The 14,613-nt window shown below is 44.4% G+C and overlaps 1 protein-coding gene across 4 annotated transcripts in view; it reads left to right on the top strand.

Annotated features, from left to right (window-relative positions):
• LOC134225992 (unconventional myosin-XVIIIa) overlaps positions 1 to 14,613 on the top strand; it is a 543,965-nt gene that overhangs the window by 216,245 nt on the left and 313,107 nt on the right. For all 4 annotated transcript variants that reach the window (XM_062706483.1, XM_062706482.1, XM_062706484.1 and 1 more), the window contains 2 exons: positions 12,657 to 14,284; positions 14,341 to 14,532. In XM_062706483.1, coding sequence (XP_062562467.1) covers positions 12,657 to 14,284; positions 14,341 to 14,532 — 1,820 coding nt within the window. The remainder of the gene's footprint in view (positions 1 to 12,656; positions 14,285 to 14,340; positions 14,533 to 14,613) is intronic.

Raw genomic sequence — 14,613 nt, 5'->3', positions numbered from 1 at the left:
TTGGACATAATTCGTGATAATGATTTTATCGCTAGTGATGCCCTTTGGTATGCTTAATCGACGCGGCTCGTGAAATTGATCTTATCGTCGATCATCACGCTCAGATGCTTTGATGCTTTCACGGACCTAACTGAACAGGTCACTATATTTATCTTAGGTTCCTGCAACCCATGGCGGTTATGCACCACCATGACTTCTGTCTTGTTATGTGCTAACGCCAACCTCCTCGAGTTGAGCCATTCTTCGACTCCGTTAATCGCATATGAAGCTTTAAGTTCAACTTTATCGAGAGTGTCGCCAGTAACTTCAAGCATCAGTTGGCATGCAGACATCATTCTAGTCGGACGCGTTTTTCACATCATTCGTCACATTTGCAGTCTGTTGAAAATGAGTGGTGTACGTAAAAATACGCTTGTTATAGATTTTAGTGTTCTTCCAATTCGTCCAGATGCTGGCAAAGTGAAGTTGTTTCTGGACAACGAGATAAAACTTCAATATAGTGATGTTAGAAGCATACAGTTGCATAATGCGCGCAACTGTGTGCTGATCGAAATTAATTCTAAAGAAATTGTGTCGCGGTACCAAGCGGATCACAATTGGAAGCGAACAATGCTTTGTGATAATTGTGAGTTTCGTATACCTGTATATGTTGATTGCCATGCGGTGACCGTTCGGGTGCATAATCTACCTTCGTCGGTAAGTCACTCCACCATAGTCGACTTCATGTTGAAGTTCGGAGAGGTTATTTCGATAAGAGACGAAAGGTGGAAACACTACTTTCCTGGAATACCAAACGGCGTACGAGTATTACGGATGAATTTACTACAGCATATTCCGTCGTGCATCACTATCGAACATGAAACTACAATGGTGACATACTTGAATCAGCCCAAATCTTGTTGGCAATGTGGCCATCCGGTCTATCGGGGAAAGAAATGTTATGAGTTATTCGCCGCGACCGAGAATAAAACACCTTCCACACCATCAACATCGAAACCAAGCGACGAATTGTTCACTCAAGCTGATTTCCCTCCGATCACCAACGAACTGCAAACACCATCAACAATCGAAACGAACGAATCTACTGTTGAAGAACGGAGGCAAGAGAAGGAAGACGAATGGACTGACGTAGACGACAATATATCCGGGGGCAGCAGGGACAGCAGGGACAGCATGGACCATGTCCAAGGGCTTGATGACCCCTCCCCAGCTGTCTGCGAGTCAGGGAGAACTGCCTAGGGCGTGGTGGGATTTAGCAGTGGGCTCTGCTAAAATCCCTCCCAAAAAAACCACAAGTGCCCGTAAGCGGACTCTATCAAAGCGACTGTGTGCCGCTTCAAAAGCACAAGCCCAGGGAGTGCCAATTGGCATGTGGAGTGTCCCTACTTCGGTAGGGTAGCGCGTGAGCTGCTTCGGCAGGGAGTGAGTGATCTGTTTGTGCTGAGGCAGGAGTGTCATAGCGCGTCACCGCTATTGTCACCTCGAAGCGCAGCAGAAGTCTGAGTATGGACTGCACATGCTAAGGTAAGAGTGTCGTAGCGTAGTATCGTTGACTGGTCCCTACATACCGCTATCGACACCTCGAGGCATGGCAGTGGAGTGTTAGAGTGAGTTGGGGAGTGTCCCTACTTCGGTAGGGTAGCGCGTGAGCTGCTTCGGCAGGGAATGAGTGATCTGGTTGTGCTGAGGCAGGAGTGTCATAGCGTGTCGCCGCTATTGTCACCTCGAAGCGCAGCAGAAGTCTGAGTATGGACTGCACATGCTGAGGTAGGAGTCGAGGTACCCATCGACACCTCGAGGCTTTGCAGTGGAGTGTTAGAGTGAGCACCCGAAAAAGGGTCACATGGAGCGAATGGTCTTTGGAGAAGCTGCTTCGGCGGCAGGGTAGCACTGGGTGCTGCGGATAGAGCCGCTTTTCTGCTCTCAAGCGAGTAGAGGGATATTTTGAAATCAATCCCATAAGCAAAATTATTTTGCAGTTACTTGGCTGTCAAACATTTCCCGCTCTTCGATTTTCTCTTTCCATGCTGCATGAGGCCGCACAAATGCGCGAGACTCTACATGACTTTACGATGGTTTACATACATTTCTGCTCCAATATCAGCTGTTGAATCTCGTGAAATTTCGTAACGAGTGCTTTTTATTTGCATTCCTACTAATTTTTCACTCGAAATATAATATAAAAATATTTGTTACAAAGAATACAAAACTCAAACCAAGTTAATTTTTTTTTCCCGAATAATAACAATACTTCTCAATATAGGATCTGAAACGAACATAACCACAATCATCAATGTTTGGCTCCGGCACAATAGAAAAGTTTGGCTTCAGTTTGACAACCAAATCGATTCTATTCGCACCACCCAGGGGTAGCAGTGGGTTGTACCCACACACCTACAGTTGTGCACATGTGGTGCATGGGGAGTGTCCCTGCTTCGGCAGGGTAGCGTGTGGTCTGCTTCGGCAGTGGTGTGATTGATCTGCTCGTGCTGAGGCAGGAGTGTCGTAGCGTAATATCTGTAGGCCCAGGCAGTTACCGCTATTGACACCTCGAGGCATGGCAGCGGAGCGCCCGGGAGAGCATCCAAGGAAGACTTAAATGGAGTGAATGGTGTGCGAGCACCCAAGTCAGTCTCGCATAGGACGAGTGCCTGTGTGAGCGATAATGAGCGAGTACGCTTAGTACTGCCATCCCCCCAGAAGTAGTACTGCGAGGTAGTTCCTGGGGGAAACGATGGTGGAGCCCAAGGGAGTTTAGTCGGTATTACCGGTATGGTCGAGTCCGACACTCCAGTACACTTCCGTGTGGTAGTTTGGCAACTACAATGCACGTGTACTGGGTTAGTGTGTAAATGCATTCTCCCTTGTAAAAAAAAAAAAAAACAAAAAAAAACGACAATATATCGAGCTCATCTGCGAACTACAATGAGGTGACGCACAAGCGGCGACGGGCAGAGCGAAAGGATGAAAGTGAAACCAAAAAAAATGTAGTAGGCAGTGTTCCTCAAACACGGTTCAGAATGATAGAATTATAAGGACACCAAACCACAGCCGAAGATTCCAAGATTGAACGCACTAATGCACAGTAGAGGGATTTTAAACAGAGAGGGTCGTTAAATCCGTCAGTCATCCTTAAAATGAAACCTAGCTGTCTGTTAGCTTTAGCAATCGTGCACTCTAAATGCGAACGAAATGTTTGTTTGGTGTCCAGAATTACGCCGAGATCTGTCACTTCATTTAGCCGATCCAGTTGTTGACCGCAGAGGGTGTATGTGTAATTATACGGATGACTACTTCTACTGAAAGATATCGTGCTGCATTTTCGACACAAAACAAGGCAGTTTCGCTTGCTCCAATCCTCGAAACAATCCAGTAGCTTCTGTAGCGCTACGCAGTCTTCCATACTCGAAATAATCATGTAAAATTTCATATCGTCAGCGTAGCATATTCGATGTCCAGTTGGCACTACATACATCACATCATTTACAAATAATGAAAATAGTAGTGGCCCTAAGTTACTACCTTGGGGAACACCAGAGGGAACGACGAAACTGTCCGAATTTGAGCAGCCTATTCTTACTTTCATGGACCTTCCGGATAGATAAGATCTCAACCAGCGAACGATCGCGGAAGACACTCCTAACCTTTCGAGCTTGTTTACAAGAATTTCATGATTGACACGATCAAACGCAGCCTTGAAGTCTGTGTATATAGCATCGACTTGCAAGCCGGCGTTCATGGAACGAATGCAAATAGAGGAGTACCCGACCAGGTTTGTATTGACGGATCTTTTCGGATAGAATCTGTGTTGGGCACTAGATATATAATTTTTGCAGGATTCGAATAGTGCATTGTTTACGACAATTTCGAACACTTTAGAGCAGGCACACAGTGATGTGATTCCTCTGTAGTTGGCAATGCTACATTTATCGCCTTTCTTGTAGATCGGAGACATGAAAGATACCTTCCAGTTAGTCGGAAATACTCCTCGTCGTAATGAAATATTGAACAGTTTTACAAGCGGGGTGATGAGCGTCATTGAGCACTTTTTCAACACAGCGGATGGATTCCCGTCTGGCCCAGATGATACGGAGTATTTCAGTTTGCGCAACGCGCATAGCACCTGCTCATCAGATATTACATCTAGATGGAAATCAAAACTATTTGCTGGAGCGTCTTGTATTGCTGCATCTATTTGGGAGGCTGAAACTTGCATACTCGAAAAAGCACTTTGGTGTATTAGCAGGTGTATTAGCGGATAAGTGAACCGGTGCCATCGAAAGTGGTACATGTTACATTGAGTAAATTTTTCAGGAGACACATTTTCCCAAAAACATTGAATAATAAATTCATATTTGCAATTTTTGCAACTAAACTGTACCAACATGTTATGTCTGATGTGCCTATAGGTAGTAGCGAAAAATAAGCGAAGTTTATGACAAATTCCAAGTTTATTGAAGCAAATTGCACATGTACCACTATTATTGGGAACAAAAGGAAACAGAAACCGAAAAACGTTGACAGTAAAAATGGTACATGTACATTTTTGAAATCATTCTAAACAGCAGTAAACTATCTTCAAATTGAAAATAGGATTAAAATCTGTTTTGAAAACAGTTATGTTGCCGAATTTTCTTTTGAATAAGCTGATTTTAGTGGTTGGAATTGTACATGTACCACTTTTTCTGGCAACGAAATGGCCATTGTGATATATACCAGAAAATAAAATGTACATATTCCAGTTTTAGTTGCCAAAAATCTCTTTTTCGTTATTTCCTTACTAGATCTTTGCAAATAAAAGCCGTTGGTGTAAAAAACTCAAAATTGACAAAAATGGTTTATGTACCACTTTTGCTGGCACCGGTTCAAGTCATGCAAGTTCATTGATGTTGGTAGTCCATCTTCCTTCCGCTTAGTGCGGACAAAATTCCAGAACTTTTTGGGACATGTTCGGAGATTTCGTTGCATTCTATCGACGTAACGAGCATAAAGGAAGTGATTGTATCGTTTATATGTAGTGCTAGCAAGTGCGAAGCGTCGTTTTGAGCAAAGTGAACGACGATGGCGGTAATTCCGAAGGGCAGCTCGCTTAAGCCGTTTCATCTTGCGAAGACGGTTGTTTGTCCACGTAGGTCTCGGAGGCGGACGTTGTAACGGAATATGCGTATCAATTACTCGTCTTATCTTATCGTTAAACAGATGTACCATAACGTCCAGATCTCGATCAGAATCCAAAAATTGCCAGTCAATTGAAGAAAGTGCATCGTCAAGTAGATTGAAGTCCGCACGTCGGAAGTCGTACCGAGTGTTATCTAACGATGGTTCGTATAGCGTAGGCAAGGACAAAGGTACAGCGATCACAAGAGCAGGGTGATGAGCGTCGACTTGAACTAACGAATCAATGGTTTCGAAGACTGAAGTTAACAGACCCTGGTCATTCACCATGACCAAATCCAGTATTTTTGAGTTACAGTTGAGCACTGAATTCATCTGGGTTAATCCATGAAAACAAAAGCCATCGAACAATAATCTACCTGCTGTAGTCAATCGTGAACGAGAAGCATCTAATTTAAAGCCCCCTTCTTCAGAGCGAGTCCAATGTAATTCAGGGTGATTGTAATTGCCAAGCTGGATGACAATATCAGACTGATTTAAGTTAGATACAACGGAATCAATAGACTCAATGTGTTGCTGGATAAGGCTCTGATCGTCTCTACGATCTGGAGGAAGATAGAGCACCCCAATACTGACGAAATTGCTTTGCAGTTTGATTTTAACCCAAATCTGCTCCAACTTGTTGCTCACCGGTGCTGGATCGATGCTACAACTTAAATTTGACGCTTCTGCTATCAAAACTCCACCTCCTCTAGTTTTGCGACTGTTAATGGAATTACGATCCATTCTGAATACAGTGAAGGAACTCCCGAAAAGTAGAGTGGATAAAACTGAATCATCCAACCAAGTTTCTGTTAATACGATAACATCATAGGTCGAATCCACAGCCGCGAGGAAGAAACTATCGATTTTTGTTCTGAGCCCTCTCACATTCTGGTAATATATTCGTAATGAAGAACGGGAGAGATGTTCGCTTTGCGCTGCTTCAGCTTCGGGAACACTAACACAAGCCGAATAGCTCTCAGAATGCCTTTGATGTAGATTGGTAGGAGCTTCCATTGAAGAGCGGCGACTGGAATATGCAGATGTATCACGCGGTGAATTTTTCAAAGACACAACAAACTTGCCTGACGTCGGAGTCCGGAAGCCCTCTTCCCCAGACTCATTCACAGGACCAGGACGGCTGGAGAACGATGACGGCGGAGGCTCGACTGCGATGATCGAGTAGAAGGCTTCCTTAATGCTATCGTCATTGTTGCGTCCCGGTATTCGTGGCGAGTAATTAGATGGTTTACTTGGCGATTCAGTGCAAACTGAACGAGCATGATTCAGAGCATATCGACTGGAAGGTTCCAATTTGTCAGGGGCAGAATTGTTCAAACGCGTAAAGTAGTTGCCTGTCGTCGGAGTTCGGAAGCCCCATTCTCCGCTATCATACGCAGGACCAGGACGGCTGAAGATCGATGACGGCAACTGCTCGACTGCGATGATCGGATAAAGGGCTTCCTCAATACTGTCGGCATTTTTGCGTCCCGGTGTTAGTGAAGTAGAATTGGATGATTTACTTGGCAGATGCAGATTACCGGCGATTCTCGAAATAAGCTGTCGGCTAGAAGTGACCAAATTAACAGAGACAGAATTGCTCGAATGAGTAGAGTACTTGCCCGATGATGGATTTCGGAAACTCCATTCTCCGAACTCATGCGCAGGACCAGGACGGCTGGTGCTCGGTGATGACAAAGGCTCGACTGCGATGATCGGATATGGAGCTTCCTTAATTCATTTTTGTATTTTTGCGTCCCGGTGTTCTTGAAAAGTTGAAGGAGGTTGATTTTGCAGGGAGACAGCTGATGATTGAAGACTGGATGGGCTCGAGTTGGCTGGAAGTTTTGAATTTGTCACAGGAAGCATTGTTCAGAAACGCGAAGTACTTGCCTATCGTTGGATTTCGGAAGCCCCCGTTTCCGGATTCAATCACAGGACCAGGACGGCTGAAGATCGGTAACTGCAATGCACACCTAATACCTCGTCTATTCAAACCACGCGCTTTCCTAGCCGTATCCGCTTGATAAGCCGCCAGTACATTACGTATAAACCGACAATTTGTTAAGGATCACCCTTTCCAACAACTTATCAGTTCATCCCGCGCTGCAGAAGGTCACATCGATACATTACTCACCTCTCGAACCACTGAACGTTATACCTGCCTTTCGTTTAACAGGAACACGTTCAGTCTCGCTAGTGACTCTAGCAGGGTATTTCTTCTGGCGTTATCGAACCGGCACTCCACTGCCCACGCATTGAAGTCACCTGCTACTACTTATGGTTTCGGACCAGTTAGTGCGCATACAAGACTAATACCTCATAATCTGAAGAAAAATAACAATGTTCATTTGGCTCTCATTTTGACATTTTGACCACTTTGTTCAATCATTTATAATACCCTGAAAATAGACAACCATCTATTACTAAACATTATTATTATTATTTATTCAGACTAAGGCCGAAGTGGCCTGTGCGGTATATAAGAGTCTTCTCCATTCGGCTCGGTCCATGGCTACACGTCGCCAACCACGCAGTCTACGGAGGGTCCGCAAGTCATCTTCCACCTGATCGATCCACCTTGCCCGCTGCGCACCTCGCCTTCTTGTGCCCGTCGGATCGTTGTCGAGAACCATTTTCACCGGGTTACTGTCCGACATTCTGGCTACGTGCCCGGCCCATCGCAGTCGTCCGATTTTCGCGGTGTGAACGATGGATGGTTCTCCCAACAGCTGATGCAACTCGTGGTTCATTCGCCTCCTCCACGTACCGTCCGCCATCTGCACCCCACCATAGATGGTACGCAGCACTTTCCTTTCGAAAACTCCAAGTGCGCGTTGGTCCTCCACGAGCATCGTCCAGGTCTCGTGTCCGTAGAGGACTACCGGTCTAATTAGCGTTTTGTAGATTGTCAGTTTGGTACGGCGGCGAACTCTATTCGATCGGAGCGTCTTGCGGAGTCCAAAGTACGTACGATTTCCAGCCACTATGCGTCTCCGAATTTCTCTGCTGGTGTCATTTTCGGCAGTCACCAGTGAGCCCAAGTACACAAATTCTTCTACCACCTCGATTTCGTCACCACCGATGCAAACTCGCGGTGGGTGGCTCATATTGTCTTCTCTTGAACCTCTTCCTATCATGTACTTCGTCTTCGACGTGTTGATGACTAGTCCGATCCGCTTAGCTTCCCTCTTCAGTCTGATGTAGGCTTCCTCCATCTTCTCAAAGTTACGTGCCATAATATCTATGTCGTCGGCGAAACCAAATAGCTGGACGGACTTATTGAAAATTGTACCACTCGTGTTAATCCCTGCTCTTCGTATTACACCTTCCAAAGCGATGTTGAATAGCAAACACGAAAGACCATCACCTTGCCGTAACCCTCTGCGGGTTTCGAAGGGACTCGAGAATGCCCCTGAAACTCGAACTACGCACATCACCCGATCCATCGTCGCTTTGATCAACCGTGTCAGTTTATCCGGAAAACCGTGTTCGTGCATTAGCTGCCATAGCTGGTCCCGATCGATTGTATCATATGCGGCTTTGAAGTCGATGAATAGATGATGTGTGGGCACGTTGTATTCGCGGCATTTCTGCAGTACTTGGCGAATGGCAAACACCTGGTCCGTGGTGGAGCGTTCGCCCATAAAACCCGCCTGGTACTGCCCCACGAACTCCCTTGCAGTTGGTGCTAGTCGACGGCATAAAATTTGGGAGAGTACCTTGTAGGCGGCGTTCAGCAATGTGATTGCGCGGTAGTTGCTACAATCCAGCTTATCGCCCTTTTGTAGATGGGACACGACACCTTCCATCCACTCCTGCGGCAAAACTTCCTCCTCCCAAATCTTGGTAATGACCCAGTGCAGCGCTCTAGCCAGTGCCTCACCACCGTGTTTAAATAGCTCTCCTGGTAGTTGGTCAACCCCAGGGGCTTTGTTGTTCTTGAGCCGGCCAATCTCCTCCTGGATTTCCTGGAGATCCGGAGCCGGTAGAATTATGTCCTGCGCGCGTTCTCCCAGGTCCATCACCATACCGCCATCTTCGTCTGCCACATCGCCATTCAGGTGTTCTTCGTAGTGCTGCCGCCACCTTTGGATCACCTCACGCTCGTTCGTAAGAAGGTTCCCGTTTATGTCCTTGCACATATCGGGCTGTGGCACGTGGCCCTTACGTGAACGGTTTAACTTCTCATAGAACTTTCGTGTGTTATTAGCGCGGTACAGTTGCTCCGTTTCTTCACGGTCTCGATCTTCCTGCTTACGCTTTGTCCTCCGTAAAATCGAGTGTTTTCTGGTCCGCGCCTGTTTATATCGTGCGTCGTTTGCCCACGTGCGTGTTGGCAGCAATCTCGCCCATGCTGCATTCTTCTCTTCCACTAACTGCTCACATTCGCCGTCATACCAGTCGTTTCTCTGATCCGAGGGCACCGTGCCAAGTGCAGCGGTTGCGGTGCTACCAATGGCGGATCGAATATCTCTCCAGCCATCTTCAAGAGATACTGCGCCTAGCTGCTCTTCCGTTGGAAGTGCCACTTCCAGCTGCTGCGCGTATTCTTGGGCTAGTCTACCGTCTTGTAGCCGCCCAATGTTAAGCCGCGGCGTTCGACTTCGACGCGTGTTGTACACCGTCGAGAGTTTTGAGCGCAGGCATACTGCAACGAGGTAGTGGTCGGATTCAATATTCGCACTGCGGTAAGTGCGGACGTTCGTGATGTCGGAGAAGAATTTACCGTCGATTAGAACGTGGTCGATTTGGTTTTCCGTTTCTTGGTTAGGTGATCTCCATGTGGCCTTGTGGATATTTTGCGGGGAAAGAAGGTGCTTCGGACTACCATTCCGCGAGAGGCTGCGAAGTTTATGCATCGTTGGTCGTTGTCATTCGATACGGTGTGCAGACTATCCGGTCCGATGACCGGTCTATACATTTCCTCCCTTCCTACCTGTGCGTTCATGTCACCGATGACGATTTTAACGTCCCGCAGTGGGCATCCATCGTATGTCTGCTCCAGCTGTGCGTAGAACGCTTCTTTCTCGTCGTCGGGTCTCCCTTCGTGTGGGCAGTGCACGTTGATGATGCTATAGTTGAAGAAACGGCCTTTAATCCTCAGCTTGCACATCCTTGCGTTGATTGGCTGCCACCCAATCACGCGTTGGCGCATCTTACCCAGCACTATGAAGCCGGTTCCCAGCTCGTTGGTGGTGCCACAGCTTTGGTAGAAGGTAGCCGCTCGATGCCCGCTTTTCCACACTTTCTGTCCTGTCCAGCAAATCTCCTGCAGCGCCACGACGTCGAAGTTGCGGGGATGTAATTCATCGTAGATCATCCTGTTGCAACCTGCGAAACCTAGCGACTTGCAATTCCATGTTCCAAGCTTCCAATCGTGATCCTGTATTCGTCTCCTAGGTCTTTGCCGATTATATCGAGTCGCATTATCTCTTATATTGTTCGTAATGATTGGTTTTCTAGGCGGCTTATTGGGCCTGCGCAAACCTCCTGTCTCGTCGGAGGGCCGTCGTGTCAGGGCTGTTTAGCGTCCCACCTAACACCAGGACTTGGGCTTGTGCGCTTTGAGCGGCACACGGTCGCTTTGGTGGAGCCTACTTGCGGATACATGCAGCTTTTTATAGAGGTTTAACAGGGCCCACTGTCAAACCCCACCACATCCTAGGCAAGCCCCACAACTCGCAGATGGCCTGGGGAGGGATCGTCAAGCCCTTGGACATAGTCCCTGCTGCCCTATTACTAAACATGTCCCAATTTGATTGATGGGAAAACCCGAAAAGTAGACTATTAGCATTATCCAGGCTGCATAACGAGGAGGCGAACTTCACTGCAGTTCACTTGTTGTACTAGAGATGACGGATATCCAACGGTTTCAGCATCGGCCGCAACGGTGAGCTCAATCCAAGTAAAACCCTAAATAAAATCCCAAACTAGGGCACTCAATAAAGTAGATTAATTCGAATATTTTTTTTAAAATAAATTTTGTATGGCCTCTAAACCCTAACTGTATTTGTTTCACGTTAATTGTTTAAAAGAAAATCTTGTATTTCGCCGTTTTGTTGCTGTATGTCCGCCTTGCCACCAAATATAAAGGGAAGAAATATCCGGGAGAATCTAATTGGAAAACGACCCTGAAGTGAAACCGTGTTGAGGACCACTGCTCCTATGGTAATATCGTTACAGGGGTTCTCAACCGGTTCCCACAAAGTTTCACAGAGTATCAATGTGTAAACTTTTTTAGCAGTGTAAGACGAGTTTAGTACAATTCCATTTAATTCCACCACCTCGTATTACTTTTACATTACGTATTTCGACCTCAACTGTAAGGTCGTCTTCAGTGTCTCTCCGAACCGAACTTTCTTCCAAAGTTTTATCTGTGAAACTAATTGATGCGTTGTTTAGCGCATCTTTAGGCGAATCCAGAGCACTACTTCCGAAGTTGGGTTTGTTGCCTGTATCTGTAGAAAAAATCAACTTCGTTATAAAAAGCGTTCTAACTTTATTCTAGATAGATAATATAATAGTCCACAACTGGGACCACAATAGCAACCCTATAACCAGAGACCGTCGGAGTGAAAAACTGTCGAAATGGCAACGTATGAAAATGCATGAAATCGTGAAAATAATCCTGGCAGCACTTGAACTTTTTGCTTGCTTCTTATGGATGCAAAAAGTAAACATGTCGAAATGAAACCTTTTGACGGTTCGATTGGAAACAAAATGGCGTCTTCGCCGATCTCTTATTCTAGTATTTCTAGTCCACAAGTTGCATCACAGTTCAGTTGAACTCGTAGCTCTCATTTTTGACTAACGGATACTCTGAGAAAAATCTAAACTTAATATATTAAAAGTCATGGTTGACTTCGTTTAAGTGCCGTCACTGTCAGAGTTGGAACAAAATTCATCTGTCATTCCCATACAAAATCGTGTTTCAAACGGGCAGCAGAAGTGTCAAAAGCGGCACATGTCGCCACTCTTATTCACACATACACTCTGAGCCGTACAACTCGTGCTCGTGCAGAAAAATCTCGCTTAACTTTTCAAAAAGACCTAAGTAACATTTTTTTCATGAATTAATTTGAATAGCGCAATCAACAGAAAAACATGAAAGCTTTTGATTGCAGTATTCAAATTAATTCATGAAAAAAATGTTACTTAGGTCCTTTTGAAAAGTTAAGCGAGAAATCATATTCTTCCAACTCAATGCACAAGAAACTATTAGCTACAAGAACATTTGTTTTGCTACAAATAATGTTGCTCCATCCCTCGATTTTTTTTATTCAGTTTTTTTAGATCAATGAAGTTCAATACGTACCCGGGGGTTTCAATTCAAAAAAGCATATGAATAAGTATAACTTTTATCCAGCGGTCTTTTAAATTATTGATTGAGGGTTTCCGACTATAATTGGGTGATCTTTGATTGTGAGGGAGCATACATATTAAATATTATTTCATAAATATAATAATTTCTAATAAACAATGAAACTATTTTTTAGGTTCCAATAATAAAATACTATCTGTACAAAGGGTTAGTGCTATCAATATTATTTTAGAAGCTTTCGGTAATGCGCAGACATATCTAAATAACAATGCAACAAAATGCACCCAAATTGTAAGTTTAGATTTCGATTACTGTGGACAAATAATATCGGCATCGATACAAATATTACTGTTAGACAGGCTAAAGTTGAGAAGACACATCGACAGTGAGCAATATACATTCCATATATTTACGAGTCTACTATTAGGAGCCGAAGGACACCTACAGAAGGAACTATACCTGGAGAGTAGTTCTTTGCAGAGCAATATTTTTATTAAGTTTCCTAAGAAACTTGAAGATAGGCAAAAAGCCTTGTTAGATTTTGCAAAAATACAACAAGCTTTCAATGTACTTGGCATGGAATCGTCCTTAGTGAAAGCATTTTGGTGTGTATTAGCAGCTATATTTCACTTGGGTAATGCAAGTTGTGAGATCAAAGGCACAGTACCGACATTACGCGCTCAATTTGCTGAACCTACACATGCTAGAACGGCCGCCCTCTTACTAGGAGTATCAATGGAGGAATTATCAGCCATAGTATTTCCAATTACGGTTACCGAAAACGCTTCAGATCCTTCTGATGCGCTAGGATCTGCATTTGATTGCTTAGAAGGATTAGTGATTGGCTTGTATACCGAAACCGTATCGGCAATTGTAGCATATTTAAACAAAACATTATCAACGACATCCAATGCTATAAATTCTTCAATTTTGCTAGTCGATACGCCAGGTTTTTATAATCCTTGTGGTTTCCAGAGCGGAGCAACGCTATCCAATTTAAAGCACAATTACCTCCAGGAACGTTTACAATTGTTATTTCATCATGTTCTTCTCAATACACCTCGTAATCGATATGCACAAGAGCTGGTAGAAATAGAGTCTGAACCAATTAATGAAACATGCTCCGTTCCGTTGATAAACTTACTGGATAAAACTCCACAGAGTCACGTAGTATGTACATCGCAAAATAACTTACGAGACTCAGACAAACGTGGCCTGTTATGGATGCTAGATGAAGAAATCATGTATCCAAATTCAAGCGATGAGACATTTTTGAATAGATTGTTCTCGTCATACTCCGATAGAGAGAATCAAATGGTATTAAAAAGAGGACCTGGAGAATTACAGTTTACTCTGCAACATATGGAGGGAACAAATCCTGTGACATATAATGCGTTAGGCTGGCTCCGGGAAAGTCATGAACATTCATCAACCAAAGATGCTTCTAGTCTACTTCGAAGTAGTATCAAGCCAGATGTTAGCAGTCTGACGACGGTTTGTTTTAGGCGTGCTGGAGGAACCAATTGCTTTAGTTCCGTTGTTGGAGCAGAAGGCAATCAATCAATGCGACGAGTTTCAAGTATACGACGTTCATTTGCTTCGAATGGAATAAAGCGAAGTTCCCTGATGATGCAAGTTAAATTTACCGTGGACGGTATAATTGATGCTTTGAAACGAACTGGAACACACTTCACTTATTGTTTTATGTTGCATAATAATGCTGGTCCGTCGGAGTACTTAAATGCAAATGCCAAAGGAATACGAAATGAAGACATTCAAAATATATCACTTCTAAAAAGTCAGGTAACGAATACTTTTTTGATGCATGCAATTTCTATATTTGTCTGACTATATTTCAGTTGCGAGGTTCACAAATCCTACATTCTTCAAGATTATACCGCTTTGGATTCCCAATAAGTGTACCGTTAGCCGAATTCATAAACCGTTTCACATTGCTTAGTGATGCATCTAAAGTTGGAGAAGCTACAGTACAGAGTATTTTACACTCAACTGAAATAGATTCATCTGTATATCGAATTGGCTCTAGTCAGGTAAGTGTTACCATATGTATACACTTTACAGCTTTTGCTTGATTACGTCACTTATGATAATAAATACCATGATATAAAGAG

Source organism: Armigeres subalbatus, chromosome 3, assembly GCF_024139115.2.
Source record: "Armigeres subalbatus isolate Guangzhou_Male chromosome 3, GZ_Asu_2, whole genome shotgun sequence".
NCBI lineage: Eukaryota > Metazoa > Arthropoda > Insecta > Diptera > Culicidae > Armigeres > Armigeres subalbatus.
The sequence above is the reverse complement of the archived record's forward strand: the minus strand, read 5'-3'. Positions and strand labels throughout refer to the sequence as shown.